Here is a 16,133-nt window from a genome sequence, read left to right on the forward strand (position 1 = left end):
TAAATTAATTAAAATAAACAGCTCATCAAGGGTAAATTGATCATTTTACTTGTTCTGTTCTGTCTAGTTTTATCTTATCAAACGTTGAACAGTTGTTTTATCTAGTCATGTCTTGTTTTGTCCAATCTTATCTAGACACCAAACACACCCTAAGGGTGCGTTTGGTACGCAGACAGGACAGAACAGGACAGCTGTTCAGCGTTTGGTAAGACAAGACTGGACATAACTGGTTAAAATGACCAATTTACCCCCAATGAGCTGTTTAGTATTTTTTTCACTAAATAATCAATATAAATGTTAACAAATACGATGTGCAAAGTATAATTTACATCAAATCACTACTACTTGCAAAAATACATTTGCAAAAATACATGATTTCATAATCAACTAATGATATATGAAAAAGGTAAATATAATATAAGCATCAAGAATCCATTATCGATGCAAATTTATATGCATTCCATACTAAGAAGAAAAAACTACTACCAACAAGCGCACAATCAATTAAAATGGATTAAGTATCAAATAGTAAATAAAATATAAGTATCAAGAAAACAATTTGGCTCGTGATCCCATATAGTATCATTACATTCACAAAACTTAGATTCCAGAAAACAAAAGAATTCACCTATCACCTGTACAATCACTCCTGTAAGATCAAAATCGAATATTTACTACTTTGATCAAAGGAAAACATACAAAACTCATCGAAAACAACAAATTGCATGCGTGAACCTTACACAATACGTTTGACGGTGATAAAATCAAGAAAACAATTTATGTAATATATTAAATTATAATAGAATAATTATTTTTTATAATAAAATATATCATTTGTAGTTTTCGAAAAAACAATTAAAATGACACCAAATAAAAAGCTTATGTGGTTTTCTATTTTTATTTTTATCTCTTTTCTACATTATTTTATTATTAATATATAATAAATTACATAAATAATATTTTAAAGTCAGTAAAATGAAAGTTTAAAAAACATAAAATACAATAAATAAAATTTAAAAAATGAATAAAATGTAAAAGAGAGACCTATTTGATGTTTTTAGAAGAGAATTAAGTTTTATTTTGAGGTTATATTAGTAAAATATAAGTCTGTTCCACCTTGTTCCACCCTGTTCCATGGGGTAAGGGTGGAACAGGCTTGTTCCACTTTGTTCCACTATGTTCATGTCTGTTCCACATAAAATTTCTGCCAAACATAGGACAGGAATTCCTGTCCTGTTCTGTCCTATCCCTGTCCAGTGTACCAAACGCACCCTAAAGACCTTAATTTACAAATTAAAAACAACTTAATTCCCCATTCATCTGAACCACCAATAGGTTTCCAACCTTCAAAATAATATGCTGTTTTTACGCAACCAGCCTGTAGATCTAGGTCCATCTATAGACCTGACCTAGTCAATTTCATTGATCGGATTTTTTAGCATGTTTGGCTGGCAACATGGTTGGGATTCAATAATGTTGATTCACAAAATCTTTTGAGGACCATCATGGTTTAATGGAAGATGTTGGAATTTGTGAAATGATTTAGAATTGGTCTTTGGTATGTTTATTTTGTAGGAATTTAAATGAAACTGATAATTTATAAAAACAAATAAAAATAATTAAAGTATGTTTTATTAATTGATATTTTTAACAAGCAAATCTTATGAAATCATATACAATACCAACTGTCCCTGTAGAATTTATAAATCTCATGTGCCATATTTTCCTTTAATCCAAATGCAAAATTATGAGTGAATTCAATTTCAAATCCTGCAACCAAACAAGATTCATTCCTTGGGTAAACCCACAGAATTCAATTCCCTTGTGTTCAAGTATAAGAATTAAAACAAACAAATTACCTTCTATTCCTGCTGCAATTTGCCTTGAAAATAAATAAATATATTATAATTTAAATATAAAGTTAAAAAAACGTGAAAGGGCTATAGTTTCATATCCACAAACATCTACCAAATTTGGAATGTTTTATGTTAAAAAAATAAATCATTAGCATCTTTTACATCGACAAGTTGTTTATCTAATATTTGGTACGATTAAAACTAGAAAGAAAGAACCGGACCCTTGTTTCATAATTTTATGCCAGTGACAAAATTAGAGTAAATATTTGAATACCCAGGATAAAAGTGTTTGAAGTTTGAGTAAAGTAAGTGTTTCATCCATCCATGTACTGTTTTCATCTTCATGGTTTACTATTCATTGGTTAAAGCCAATAAAAAATGGCCAACTATTCCACTTGTACCAATGGATCAAGAATTTCAGACCAAAATATGCATTTTCACTACAACATATTTCGGGGTGTCTTGTACAGTAAGGGCAGGATGACAACACATTGTTTCCAAATATGGAAAGTCTAATTAATACCGATTGACGATCTTAAACAATAGAAAAAACTATACCTATCTCTCGAGGTAAGATTTGAGAAGCTTCAATCGTTGAATATGTTCGAGTTTATCCTTGTTCCACACATAATGATGTAAAAAAACCGAAAGGTCGTTGTTTACTCCCCTCGCATTCAAGAATTCGTAGGCAGACCATTGAAGCTTTTTATCCAAAACCCTGAAAGAGTTGCGACAACATTACATTTCGGCATCAAATTATGCAATAATACTTTCGCTGATTGAAAATAAACTTGTTTTTCATTTCTTTCTATCATTCTATACAAGAAGGCATGATAAAATAAATGTCCACAATGAAAAAGACAGTTTTAGAAATGTGCGACTGTTATAATTTTTTTTTAATCAACTACATGACAATTATATCCCTATAATGAATTTCTACATCTGAGAATTAATGGTAGAATTAGAAAATAAGCACCCACTTTTGTAAGTGAGACAAACTAAAATAGAAACATCGACACTTATGTTGAAATAAAAAGAGTACTGATCAGGCAAATAAACATGTAAAGTGTAAACAGACCCTACAAAGGAAGTGTCTTAAAAATGCTCTTTTAGGTTATGTAGTTATGCTTCATACAAGTTGGGGTCTCCACGGAAACAGTAACTCTAAACTTAACCGTCACTTGCCAATTTTCCATATGCGGTATAAAGAGTGTAATTATGAAAAGAGAGAACGAAAGCTAATTCGCAGGTTTTTCCTACATGAAGAAATATTGATCGGTGTGGTATATATTTGGTGGTTGCAAAGTTGTTAAAGGCTCAATAGGTGCTCGAGGAGCAAAGCACAGGCACGAGGAGCAGGTCGCAAGAATGTATGGCGTATTTCATCATAATATATACATATATATATATATATACATACACACAAACACAAGTCAAATAGGGTTTAGCAGCAGGTAAGCCTCCAATGCAGCAACCAGCACGACTTTATAGAGGCAAAAGGGAGAAGGGTTTAAAGTGTGAGCCGTGAGGGAGAAGTTTTAAGATCTGGCTATTTATAGAGAAAGAGGCTTTAAGTTCTGTAACACCCTAGTTTTTTTATTTGCTAAATCTCAATGTTTAAGTCTTAAATACAAGATTTTGCAAGTAAATTAAGTACTCTTAAAAGAGTCCAACAGCTGTAGCATTTATTAAACAATCATATTTATAAGGCAAGTAGCTTACAAAGCTACTTATAAACAAACAACATGAGCCACAAAAATTTTATGACAAAGCAAACCTACTCTTTATGACAAAGCAAGCTAGTTATGAGTTATCAAGGCTAGAAGCATGTGTTGGCAAAAATTCATGATGACAAGCAAGAGCTAGAAGCATGAGGTGTCAAGATTCTTTTTATATTAAGCATGAGATGTCAAGATTCTCTTATCCTCAAAAATAAGGTGTTAAACTATGATGTGTCAAGATTCTCTTATCCTAAAAAATAAGGTGTTAAAACTATCATAAGAGTACAATTTTGGGAGCAAGAAGAACAAGTTGCTAATGCAATGAATTTAGCTATAAATACTAAATAGTGATTGAAGTGTTATCATTAGTTCCATACCAAAAATAAGAAATCTCTCTCTTTATACCTAATCAAGCTTGAAGATAGAAATTAAGGGAAAAGCTAGGCATAATCAAGGTGAGTACATTATGAGATTTACTGGGATACATGCATGCTATATATATCTATACTATATTATAAAGCATTTGACAAAAACTCTTAAAAACCATTTTTTATGCATAAAATATTGTTTATTGATGCATATTACTTAAAATTCAACATTACAAGTAAATTGTGCATAAGTACAACTTATTAAAGCTCTATGTTTGAATTCGTATAACTAACTGTGGATAAACATAATCAAATTGAGGATAAACATCGCATTTAAAATATAAAATATCTAAAATATAATTAGAATAATTATTGAAATCTAAGATAATACTTAATTATTATCTTTATAAAAAAATATTATTAAACCTAAATTAAGTTATTTCGTTACGTTAAATTATAATAAAAATATTGAACTAAAACAATACACAAACAAGTACTTTTAAATAGTTAATTTCGATACTAATATTGATATATTTTTTTGCAAATTTTATATGATATTTTCAAATTTATTAAAAATATAAACATTATCGCCTTTTCAAAACCACATAAAATGATAAAATCATATTATATCGACATGGATAAAAAATAAAACGAAACATTGAAATGGAAATGTGTCTCGATGCATTGCACGAGTACCCTTCTAGTATATATATATATATATATATATATATATATATATATAGGGACAAGATCAAATGTTAACCAAAGTTTTTGTATTAACTTTGCAAACCATGTCAACCAATCACAATCCATTCTTCTATTAGGTTTCTATCATGTTCACAATTTAATGCCAAGGATAATTGAGTAATTTCATTTCCTATGTAACTCCCATACCATTAAAGGGGAGTTACAAAATCAAAAAATCCCTAAAAATATACATTTATAATATTGATATTTTTATTTATTTTTTAATCTTGATCTTCCATTTTTATTGTTTAATGAGTTTTTAATTCGTGGAGGAAACACGGTAGTAAAATCTTCAGTATCGTTCAAGCTATTATGGATAAACGAATTAGAAAAAAAATCAAAAACATTGAGAAGATTAAAATGGTTTATGGTGACAATCGGATTTCGAGTTAGGGAAGTGAAGAAATTAACCAAAATGAATGTCTTGGTAATGAATTAATATTTTATTAGACTCGTTTTAATCGAAATTATGTTTATTATGATGTGTTATGTTTTTTGTAGTTCATATTGCATTGATAACTTTTTTTAACTATTAATATCTACCTAATTCACATGTTCAAATGGAAGTACATGCACGACTCATTTTCATATTGTCATATTACCGACTTTTATGAATCATGAACCATTGTGTTCATGTTACTTATATCATATGAACACAAGTGTTATTTTTAAAGCTTGATACCAAATCTTTATATTTGTGTAAGTGTTTGCACCCAATGTTCATAGCGTCGGGGTTATGTGTTCATATGATATATACGATATGAACAAGGGGTGAACACGATATGAACAAGGGTTGAACAACCACATAAGACCAGAAACATATATGAACAAGGGGTGGACCTTAAACGGTGTSGATGCAATGCATGTATAAAACTCCAATTGACAAAGGATCGCTCCTGAATGCGTTTATAATTAATGAACTATTGTTCAAAAGTTGTTCATATTATGTTCATACCTGTTTTTTTATTTATTTTCTTTCGTATAGCAGTTATTTTTATTATATTCATATTGTGTTCATAAATGCTATGCAGTCCAAGTTCATATATTTGTCATTTTTTTTTCGTATTTAATACAATGGTTTATATATATATATATATATATATATATATAGTTGTGTTCATATGTTTCTTATGTTAACAAAAATAAATTAACAAAAACATAATTTTTTTTGATTTTGTAACTCCCAATTAATGATATGGGAGTTACATATATTTTTTTTACCTAAATACCCTTTTCAACTTTGTTCACTTATGTTTATGAAATTTTAAATTTTAAAAAAATTAAGTATTTATAATAATTAATCACAACCGTTTATTGAAAGATTGAATGGCCAAGATCGATTAACAAAGTTAACACAAAAACTTTGGTTAACATTTGATCTTGWCCCTATATATATATATATATACTTGGGATCACATGAGACCAGCCTGTTTTCGTGAGACCCGTGAGACCAGCTTTTTACACTTGAAACTTCACAGCAAAATGCTGTGAAGGTAACCTTCACAGTGTTTTTGCTGTGAAGTTTCAAGTGTAAAAAAGTGGTCTCACGGATCTCACGAAAACAACTTGGTCTCACATGAACCCAACCTTATATATATATATATATATATATATATATATATATATATATATGTTTTATGCATGAAAGAGTATTGCCATATCTTTACGTAAAAGTTAAGTTATGATTATGTGGCAAAGTACACCTTTTATGTCATGATGCACATGTGTTATATGAAAGTTTTTATATATGTTAAGTATAGCCATTTAAATATCCAACGTACGGGATATAGAAAGAAGGTACGTCGTGCAAACGAACCTTATTGGGCTGCCCTTATGTCCCGAGGTAAAAGAACCTGTGAGAAGTTGATTTACTTAACATGTAACCATGAAATATCAAAGAAATGTTTTTATACATGAAAGTTTATAAGAATTATTTTAACTATTTGGAAAGATTGTTTTATCATGAAACCATAACTACCCACTAAGCTTTTAGCTTACGTATTCATGTATGTATCTGAAGAATCAATAAGTAGAAACAAGCTGAAGTACTGCTATTCTAAGATGTTAGAATATTATAAATTGTAAATTTCCACATTCCGTTGTTTTAATAACTCTATTATAATGAAATAAAAGTTTAAGATATGAAGTTTCTTTCATTCAGTTGTACTAAGGGCAAAGAACGACACCCCGGGAATGGGATGTTACAAATGGTATCAAAGCATTAGTTTAAGTGAACTAAGATTCCCTTAGATTAGGTAACTTAGACTTAAATCGAGGAGGATAACATTTAGTATTAAAGCATTATATTTAAAATAACTAACATATATTTGAACTCCATCAAATTATTTCACTAATTTCTTAACCCGGTCGATATAATCATATGGGATAGTGTCTAGAAAGAAACCAAGTGAGTTGTTGACTTCGAAAAAAAGAAGTCGCAGATTATAATTGCACCAAACAGATCCTAGCTCCCGTGATACCGGCCTGGCTATTTCATATTGGTAGTCAGATGGACTAGTAAGAAGTGTTGATATTATTAAAATAAAAGAGGTGGTGTAAGAGAAAGAGATTACAAACTCGCATAACCTTAAAATCTTAAGACTTAAGAATTTATACTTTGATGGAATACTTCACTAAGAGTTTATTCTCCGACGAAATACTATAGTAAGATTTCCTTTATTATGTTGGAAAATGGTGATCAAATATCAGCTAGTTAAGTAGCATGTGGGATGACAATTAAATGATCATGCTCTATGCTGTCATAGCGGTGAAAATACAAAATTGCGGTCGAAACCGATATTTGAAATTGCGGTCGGGACCAATATTTGAAATAGCAGTCATAACGGTCCAAAAATAAAGATTCATTGAATATTTCTTATAATTATATGTATAATATGCCTACATAAACATATCATTTGCAAAAAAAGTGTTCATAAACGAGCTAATCGCAAGCAATAGATTCAGCATCTGAGTCAACATAATCTAGTACGTTCACTTCTTCGTTTAAGCTAGCTTCCTTTCCTACTCTTCTCCTTCTCCCCCTTCATCTCCAGCGTGATCATCATCATCATCATCCCTAACGTTAATATCGATAAGAATTTACTCTAAATATCGGTCAAAATTGCGGTAAATTGCGCCGATAATTGCGCTACAGCAATTTAAACGCAATTTGACCATCGATATTTTGCAAAAGACCGCTATCCAAGATATCGCCACAATAGCGGTGCAATAGCGCCGCAATTAACAGCATAGATCATGCTAAATCAAGATTAGCTAATTTAGTGTATTATTCTCAATTGTACTCGGTATTGTCCATATCATAGTAGCCATGTTTTGATATATAATATCATACTATGTTAATAGTTAATATTATTAAAAATAGATAAATCAAGCCAGACTTATTATTAAAGGTATTATACAACTATGATACAAGACTATGACGCAAAAAGATGTTTGGGACATATATGTTTGTTATTTTTATTATCAAGGAAGTCTAGAAGGAATGGTAGAACAACATTCAACACTAAGCATGTCAAGAATGAAGCCATACAACCAAGTGTTTATGTAGGCCAAAGCTAACGTGAATCCAAGTTTAAACATCGAGGTAGAAGCTAAGATATAGGAGTAGTAAACAATAAGAAAATTGTTCTGTCAGTTCTTGAAATTTTGTAAACTAGTAAAGGATTGTGTTATGGATAAGGATTTCAAATCATAATCAAAGGATGTAATATGTGAGAAAGATAGTGATTAGCCATCTAAAGAAATAAGCCAAGAGATCAGAGTTGAGTTATCCTTTATGCAATAAGTCTAACAGAAGACACTTATGAGCATGACAAGTAGGTAGCATATGGTTCGACACATGTGTTAAGCCATGACACTCAATAAAACAATATAAGAAGATGCACTTGCTATGAGTGTTGTATGATAGGCATATAAGATCAAGTTGTCCCAAGCTTCAGTAGAATTCAACAATAGTCTAGATAACCACATAAGGAAGTTCAATTGAAAAAAAAAAACAAAAAAAAGAGGAACCAAAGGCAAAGGACAAGGCATATGTCATGATAGCAGACGAGGCCTAAGGAATCACCAACATGTGTTTCTTGGCAATAATTATTGTACCCTAGTTTTATTCGATTCAAGTACATCTAGAAGCTTTGTTTCAACTACTTGAATATAAGAGCTAAACAACTAGAATAAGAGTAAGGTACTAATAACCATTGATGGTGGTCAGTCAAAGGTTAATGAGATTCTTGAGGATTGTTCTATGAATCTAAATGGTAAGACTTACCTAGCTAAGTTGATGTGCTTAGGAAAAAAGTGATATAATATTGGAATGGTTTTGTTGTCAAAGAATGACGCAGAAGTGGTGTTTGAAAAGAATACGATTAAGATACAAACCTTGAATGGAGAATTAGTACATGTACATGTGTACAATGTCAGATGGATAGGTGAAATAGGAACTATCTCACGTAAGATCAAAGTAAGACATGAAGGGACCGACATGAAGAGATATACTTCTTATAGTAGCAGTTATACGTGTTAGGCTATTGAACTATTATTAGAATACTTCCGCAAATATAAAGTTTATGATATTATTCTGTCGAACTAAGTTGATGTAAGTATGACATAGCAAGTGATAAGATATTTTGAGTTTGCATATATCTAAATGGTAAGGAATGGAAGATAGTTGGTGACTTATTCGATGTTATGGAAACGAGGTTGAAGAAATCTCGGTTGATGATAAAAACTTAAATTCGTAGAAGAACCCATAGCTATCATTGAGCATAAAATTAAGAAACTTCGAAACAAAGAGGTATCCTTGGTATTAGTTCATTGGGACTATTCTCATGGATCAGAGGCAACATGGGAAGCCGAGTAAAAAATGAGGAATAAGTACCCATATCCTTTGAGTAAAATTTCGAGGACGAAATTCTTATAAGAAAGGGAGAATTGTAACACCCTAGTTTTTTTATTTGCTAAATCTCGATGTTTAAGCCGTAAATACAAGATTTTGTAAGTAAATCAAATACTCTTAAGAGAGTCCAATAGTTGTAGCATTTATTAAACTATCATATTTATAAGGCAAGTAGCTTACAAGTAGCTTACAAAGCTACTTATAAACAAACAACATGAGCCACAAAAATCTTATGACAAAGCAACCATACTCTTTATGACAAAGCAAGCTAGTTATGAGTTGTCAAGGCTAGAAATATGTGTTGGCAAAATACATGATGACAAGTAAGAGCTAGAAGCATGAGGTGTCAAGATTCTTTTATATTAAGCATGAGGTGTCAAGATTCTCTTATCCTCAAAAAATGAGGTGTTAAACTATCATAAGAGTACAATTTTGGGGCAAGAAGAACAAGTAGCTAATGCAATGAATTTATCTATAAATTCTAAATAGTGATTGAAGTGTTACCGTTAGTTCCATACCAAAAATAAGAAATCTCTCTATTTATACCTAATCAAGCTTGAAGATAGGAATTAAGGGAAAAGCTACGCATAATCAAGGTGAGTACGTTATGAGATTTACTGTGATACATACATGCTATATATATATATATATATGTTTTAAGCATGAAAGAGTATTGTCATATCTTCTTGTAAAAGTTATGTTATGATTATGTGGCAAAGTACACCTTTTATGTCATGATGCACATGTGGAATATGAAAGTTTTTATACATGAAGTATAATCATTTAAATATCCAACGTACGGGATACAAGGTACAAAGGTACGTCCTGCAAACGGACCTCATTGGGCAGCCCTTATGTGGACCCGAGGTTAAAGAACCTGTGAGTAGTTGGTTTACTTAACATGTAACAATGAGATCTCAAAGAAATGTTTTTATACATGAAAGTATATATGAGTTATTTTAACTATTTGGAAAGAATGTTTTATCATGAAACCATAACTACCTACTAAGCTTCTAGCTTACGTATTCATGTATGTATCTCAGGAATCAAGGAGTTGAAACAAGCTAAAGTGTTGCTATTCTAAGATGTTAGAATATTATAAGATGTAAATTTCCGCATTTCCGCTGCTGTAATAACTCTATTATAATGAAATAAAAGTTTTAAGATATGAAGTTTCTTTCACTCACTTGTACTAAGGGCAAGGGACGTTACCCCCGGAAACGGGATGTTACAAGTTCCAAGAACTGGGTACTAATATTAGGCTTTGACTTATGCCATCATTTATAACTTTTTTAAAAAGGTCTAGGAGATGAGAAGAGGAGAAAAGTTATTTTACATTTTGACTGGGTATTTAATAACTCTTTATGAGGTGCTTCGAAGCCCATAAGGCACCTCAGCCAAGGCGCAACGCCTTAGTGAGCCTCGTAGATATGCATGGCCTTGACTTTAGAAAAGCCCAAGACCTTGAGCCTTATGAGCCTTAGAACCTAGGCAGGCTCTTAACAACTATGGGTAGTTGCTATAGAATTTCCCAGGAATAGAACCAAGGATTTGGGAGGATGTTAATCATGTTATAGAGAATCAACTGTTTCAGCTCTTCATTAATTTCTAAAGGAATTTCTTTCTATCCCCACCATAACTAGTAAATAAAAAGGCATGCATTCATAAATAATATGTGAACTTTGTTGTTTAAAAGGAACAATTTTCTGATATGTTACTCTTTAAAATAACTTCAAACTTCTTATGCTAAATCAGTTGATGTTCACACAAATGTTTGTTGATCAAAAACAGGAAATACACCCTCCATTCCATGAAAATTGCTAGGTTTGACTAGATAGAATTGTTTAATTATTTGGGAAAAAAGTTGATTACTAGCAATACCAACCAGCCCCACACGAAATCCGCCTCCAAGGACACCAATGTGAGGGGGCATTTTTTGGCTCACTCAGAGGTGAGGTTAGCCGCCAGGGGAGATCAAACTCGGGACCTGTCTTGTATTTGAGCAAAATCGCCCTACCCCTTTGCCAACTGAGCTATACGCCGAAGGCATATGGTATTGTTCAATAATGATAAAATAAGAGATCCTTGTAGATCAAAATCAGTAGCATTTATAGAGTTTAGCCATGATCATGCACACATACATTAGCTTGATGTGACCAAAAAGGATTGAATGATTGATTCAATTTATTGTACTTGGCTGATTAGCACAAATAAACCAACATTTTCTTGAAAATACTAAACATACACTACCCCTCTACAAAGATGAGCAATTTGGACATGAGTGCCATGTACCATGCTAGCAGTTAAAGCAATCATTTTGATATAATAGCGGTTATCATGTTGGTAAAGCAATGGTATTGCAGTAAAAAAGTTAGGCTTGATTCCTCTATCCAGCATCTCCATAAACAGATTCACGAAAAGTGGTAATGTTTCTATAAACAGAAGTGTCATACAACAGAAAGAACAAAATATTTTAGCAAAGTTTCGCATACCAAAAAGATTCAAGTAGTCAAAATAAAGGAATTAGATTTTTTGGCAAGGTCATCTCTACACTGTATCCTTCTGGTGAGGAAGGGGCCGTGTTTACCAAACGCTTACTCGGGTAAGTGCTTACTAAGTCACATTACCTTACTGAATGAATATGGCAAGGACCAAGAATCTTACTAGGTAAGAGCAAAAGGCAAGAGTCGAGAGTCTTACACGGTAAGTGAGGGTGATGAATCTTACCACAGTTAGCGCTTACCGGGTAAATTGTTGCATACGATATTGTTTTGGTGGACTAAAATCTTACCGGTTAAGTAAATGATGGTGTGAATTTTGCCGGTAAGCACTTACCCAGGTAAGCGTTTGGTAAACGGCCCCAAAGTTGCATAAGTATGAAAAAATAGGGATTGCCACACATCATAGTAGGAGGTGACAAGCCTGGAAGCCTAGAAAAAGCTAATCAAATCTGAAAAGCGCGACTGAATCTCTTTGGAAAAGACGAATATATAAAACCTAATCTGTAAAAAAACAAATCACTAAAGATAGAGTGCAAAACATATTAACGTATGTCCAGAAAATAGCCTGGTTCACACCAAAACAACCCATGCACAAATTGCATATTTAGAGCCACTATTTGAGATCCATTTCGCAGCCAAAAGGCGGTAGATAGTGTCGCTAATCGCAGGACCGCTATTTGACCAACGCTATTTCCTCAACCACCACTAACCGCTATAGCATCGCTAAAATACTGCTATTAAGTGCCCAGGTAACATGGTTATGTTTTGCAATTTTCACGGTTTATCTAGAATTGTTTTACTAACAAAGTAGGGTGTTTTCTTTCTTCCTATTTTTTGCATTTTCACAAAAATACTGCTTTATTGCTACAAAAACCAAGTAGATCATCTAAAGAAGTTGATCTCATAGTTGTTAAAAGCGCACCTGAGACGCGCCTAGGCTCTTAGGCTCACAAGGCTCAAGGTCTTGGGCTTTTTTAAACTCGAGGATAGGCGTATTCATGAGGCTAATTAAGGCCCTGCGCCTTGGCTAAGGCACCTAGTGGGTCTTGGCACGCCTCATAAAGAGTTAACCAAAAATCTAGTCAAACCCTAATATTAAATAAGTTTCTCATCTTCTCATCTTCTAGACTTCTTAAACAAAGAGTTATGGAATAGATGATATAAGTCAAAACCTAATACTAAATACCTAGTACTTAGAACTTCAAGCCTCCTTCTCTATGAGTACCCGAACCTTAAAACTTCTCCCTCACGGCTCAGGTTTAAACCCTTCTCCCTTCTGCCTCTATCATCAAATAACTGGTGGTTGTTGCATTGGAGGCTTGTACTTGTTGCATATTTGAGTTTTGTTTAACTGTTTGTGCATGTATGTATATTGTGATAAGATGCGCCTAGCATTCCTGTGGCCCGCGCCTCATGCCTACGCCTCACGCGTAGGCCCCGGGACCCCTTTGCGCCTAAGTGCGCCTTGAGCTTTTAACAACATTGGTTGACCTCAATAAGGAAGTCCCAATTTTCAAGAAATGGAGGTAATAGCAAAAATTGGACCTTAAATGTGCATGAAACTAAATGCATAAAAGAAGTATCAAATATTTACCTGAAATCAGGCCCAATGTAGGGCTGAGATAATTTTCCATCGAATGCAAGTATGTAAAATTTCTCAATCTCCAAACGTTCCGGCCATGCCGAGCATACAAACTCCAGCATGTCACCTCCTTCACCCTTTGATATATCTACTAGCAAGCTGATGTGAAGTTGGGGATTGAGCTCGGTATCTTCATCCCTCAAGACAGGAGATATAGTACCATAACCATCAAACATTGTAGCTTCAATTTTAATGTTTTCATCAATTGTAGACCTGCCCCTCAAGGTAAGAAACTGCTCGCCAGGTCTATCTTCCACCATAAATGCATTGAATTTTTTGTCAAGCTGCAGTTCATAGCATGGTCGCCGTTGAATACAGAAATTTTTCGGAAAAGAAAAACTTTAAAGAGAGCACAAAATAATTTCCCATGGTGCAAAACTCACATTTGTGCATACAAGCCATAATTTTTGTGAAAATACAAAGGAAACACTAGCTTCTGCCAAAAATGAGTGATTTTAGTGGGAAAATGTCATGTACAACCATTTTAGCATTACATATAGCCCATTCATGCAAACTATGGTGCCATATTGGCATTTCTCCAAAAACAACAGTTAGTTTGCAATGACAAGCCAAGTATGATGTTCATAGATTCAAAAACTTGTGTATTCAAACAGACGAGGGTATCTAAAAATTATACTCCATAGTTCCACAATTGGTACTTATTTGGGCCGGTTTATTTGGAAGGTTCATATGTTGAAAAAATCTTAAAAACTATTTGAAGATGCATATATGAACTGTGTTACAATAATTCGTACTAGTTCACATATGCATCTTCAAATAGATTTTTTCCATAATTCACATATTAACCTTCTTTACACCTTGCTTCTTACCATATCACGATATTTAGCGCTCTTATTTGAATCTGCCACTCGTACTTGTTTCCCACAATTCTCAAAATTAAGGATACCGGTGACGGTGTACCCTCACTTGAGTATGTTGCATCATTTCACAGCAAATGAAAGAAAACTCTAATCCACAGATAAAATGATTATAGAAGAACACTACCAATAACAAAAATTTGAATTTCAGAATAACAAAGTTTGATTACCGTTCTAAACCATAAGTTGTACATTAGACTACGAAAATTATACTTTACGCCATGAAAATATAAAATTTCTCCGGATTCGGTTATTTCAGTTTTTCCATTAAAATTTCATCATGGAACATTTCACCCTAAAAAAGTCTAGAGAATTCAAAAGTAAGAACAAATTTCACCAATTTTCTGGTTCACATATGTTTAAATTGTACTAAGAAAGGGAACCAATTGATGAAAATTAAACAACAGTAATCAAATAATGCATCGCGTTTGTAACTTACCGGATGAGGGGCATATTCCGACTCGAACTCGATCTCGTTTGTAAGCATGCGAAGAAGATTTGATTCAAATGGTGACTTGTCTTGCAGAGTTGAAGTGAACGATACAGTCGTGGCATAGATTGGGGGAAATCTGGATACGAGTTTGTTGATTTGAAGAGGAAATCGTTCGTGGATATTAGGAATTAGGGTTCTAGAGAGGGATAGAAGCGATCTTTTGGACGTTTGAATGATCCCGTTCATGGTTGTTCCAAATTCCGTCTGAAGCAGGAGGGTTTTGTAGGGTTTTCAGAACCATAGAGTAAAAACACTTGTTATAGTTTATGAAAACTATACTTGCTTCTTATTAACACTTTATTAAATAAGAGCCTCTTACCTCGATAAAAAGTGGGATGTTTACTTATCTCTTATTATGAAAAGTGGGTCTGACCGTTCCTCTAACCCGGCAACAATCGGTTAGCAAGGTTTACCATCCATATCGCAGTCAGAGATACGTTGCAGATTTTTTTCCCATTTTATCCTCCATTCCCCTAATTTCAATCGCATTCTTCATCCTTTCAAGACCAATCGATCCCTGTTTCAGAAGAAAATCAAGCTGCAGAACTCGTCATTAGAGTTCATCGATCTCCTGTTGTCAATCCTCATTCTCTTGTTCGCCTTTCTCAGTTTTATCATCAGCAATACGCTTTATTCAAGCTCCATCTTCAATTTCAGGTATGTCATTACCATTCATTTATGTCTAAGGTCTTCAAGATTAGGGTTTTTATTTGATGAGTAATGATTTGTTACCATTGAACAATTTAGGGCTTCTTTATTTAGGGAACAATTATGTTGTTTATGTGTTACATCGTCTACAATTCATCCTCATCTATGTATACAATTTTCTGCTATGCTAAACAAGGAAGTTCTACAGCTAATTCCCTCAACTTCAGAAATAGATTTTAACCCTCCTACCCCTAATTTCCCTGAAAATTTTCTAAAATCACTTATCTGAGATGGACTACACTTCTTTCTTGCTTCCTTTCTCGTTTCTTATAGTATCAATGACAGTATGATGGTATTCCAAGCA

At 32.9% G+C, this 16,133-nt stretch overlaps 1 protein-coding gene across 2 annotated transcripts; it reads right to left on the reverse strand.

The window, feature by feature from the left end:
- Positions 1 to 2,188: 2,188 nt before the first annotated feature.
- LOC112503332 (uncharacterized protein At2g39795, mitochondrial-like) lies at positions 2,189 to 15,398 on the reverse strand. Of its 2 annotated transcripts, none has more exons than XM_025107390.1 (3): positions 15,068 to 15,398; positions 13,703 to 14,034; positions 2,189 to 2,574 (listed from the first exon to the last, which is right to left on the reverse strand). In XM_025107390.1, exons 1-3 carry the CDS (start codon positions 15,305 to 15,307, stop codon positions 2,415 to 2,417), a joined length of 732 nt encoding a protein of 243 aa, XP_024963158.1. In that variant the 5' UTR covers positions 15,308 to 15,398; the 3' UTR covers positions 2,189 to 2,414. The 2 variants fall into 2 exon arrangements, with proteins under 2 accessions (XP_024963158.1, XP_024963159.1); XM_025107391.1 differs by lacking the exon at positions 2,189 to 2,574 and adding an exon at positions 7,699 to 7,768.
- Between the last annotated feature and the right edge of the window lie 735 nt (positions 15,399 to 16,133).

This window comes from Cynara cardunculus, unplaced genomic scaffold (genome assembly GCF_001531365.2).
Source record: "Cynara cardunculus var. scolymus isolate 2C unplaced genomic scaffold, CcrdV1 Un_Scaffold_2878, whole genome shotgun sequence".
Classification (NCBI taxonomy): Eukaryota; Viridiplantae; Streptophyta; class Magnoliopsida; order Asterales; family Asteraceae; genus Cynara; species Cynara cardunculus.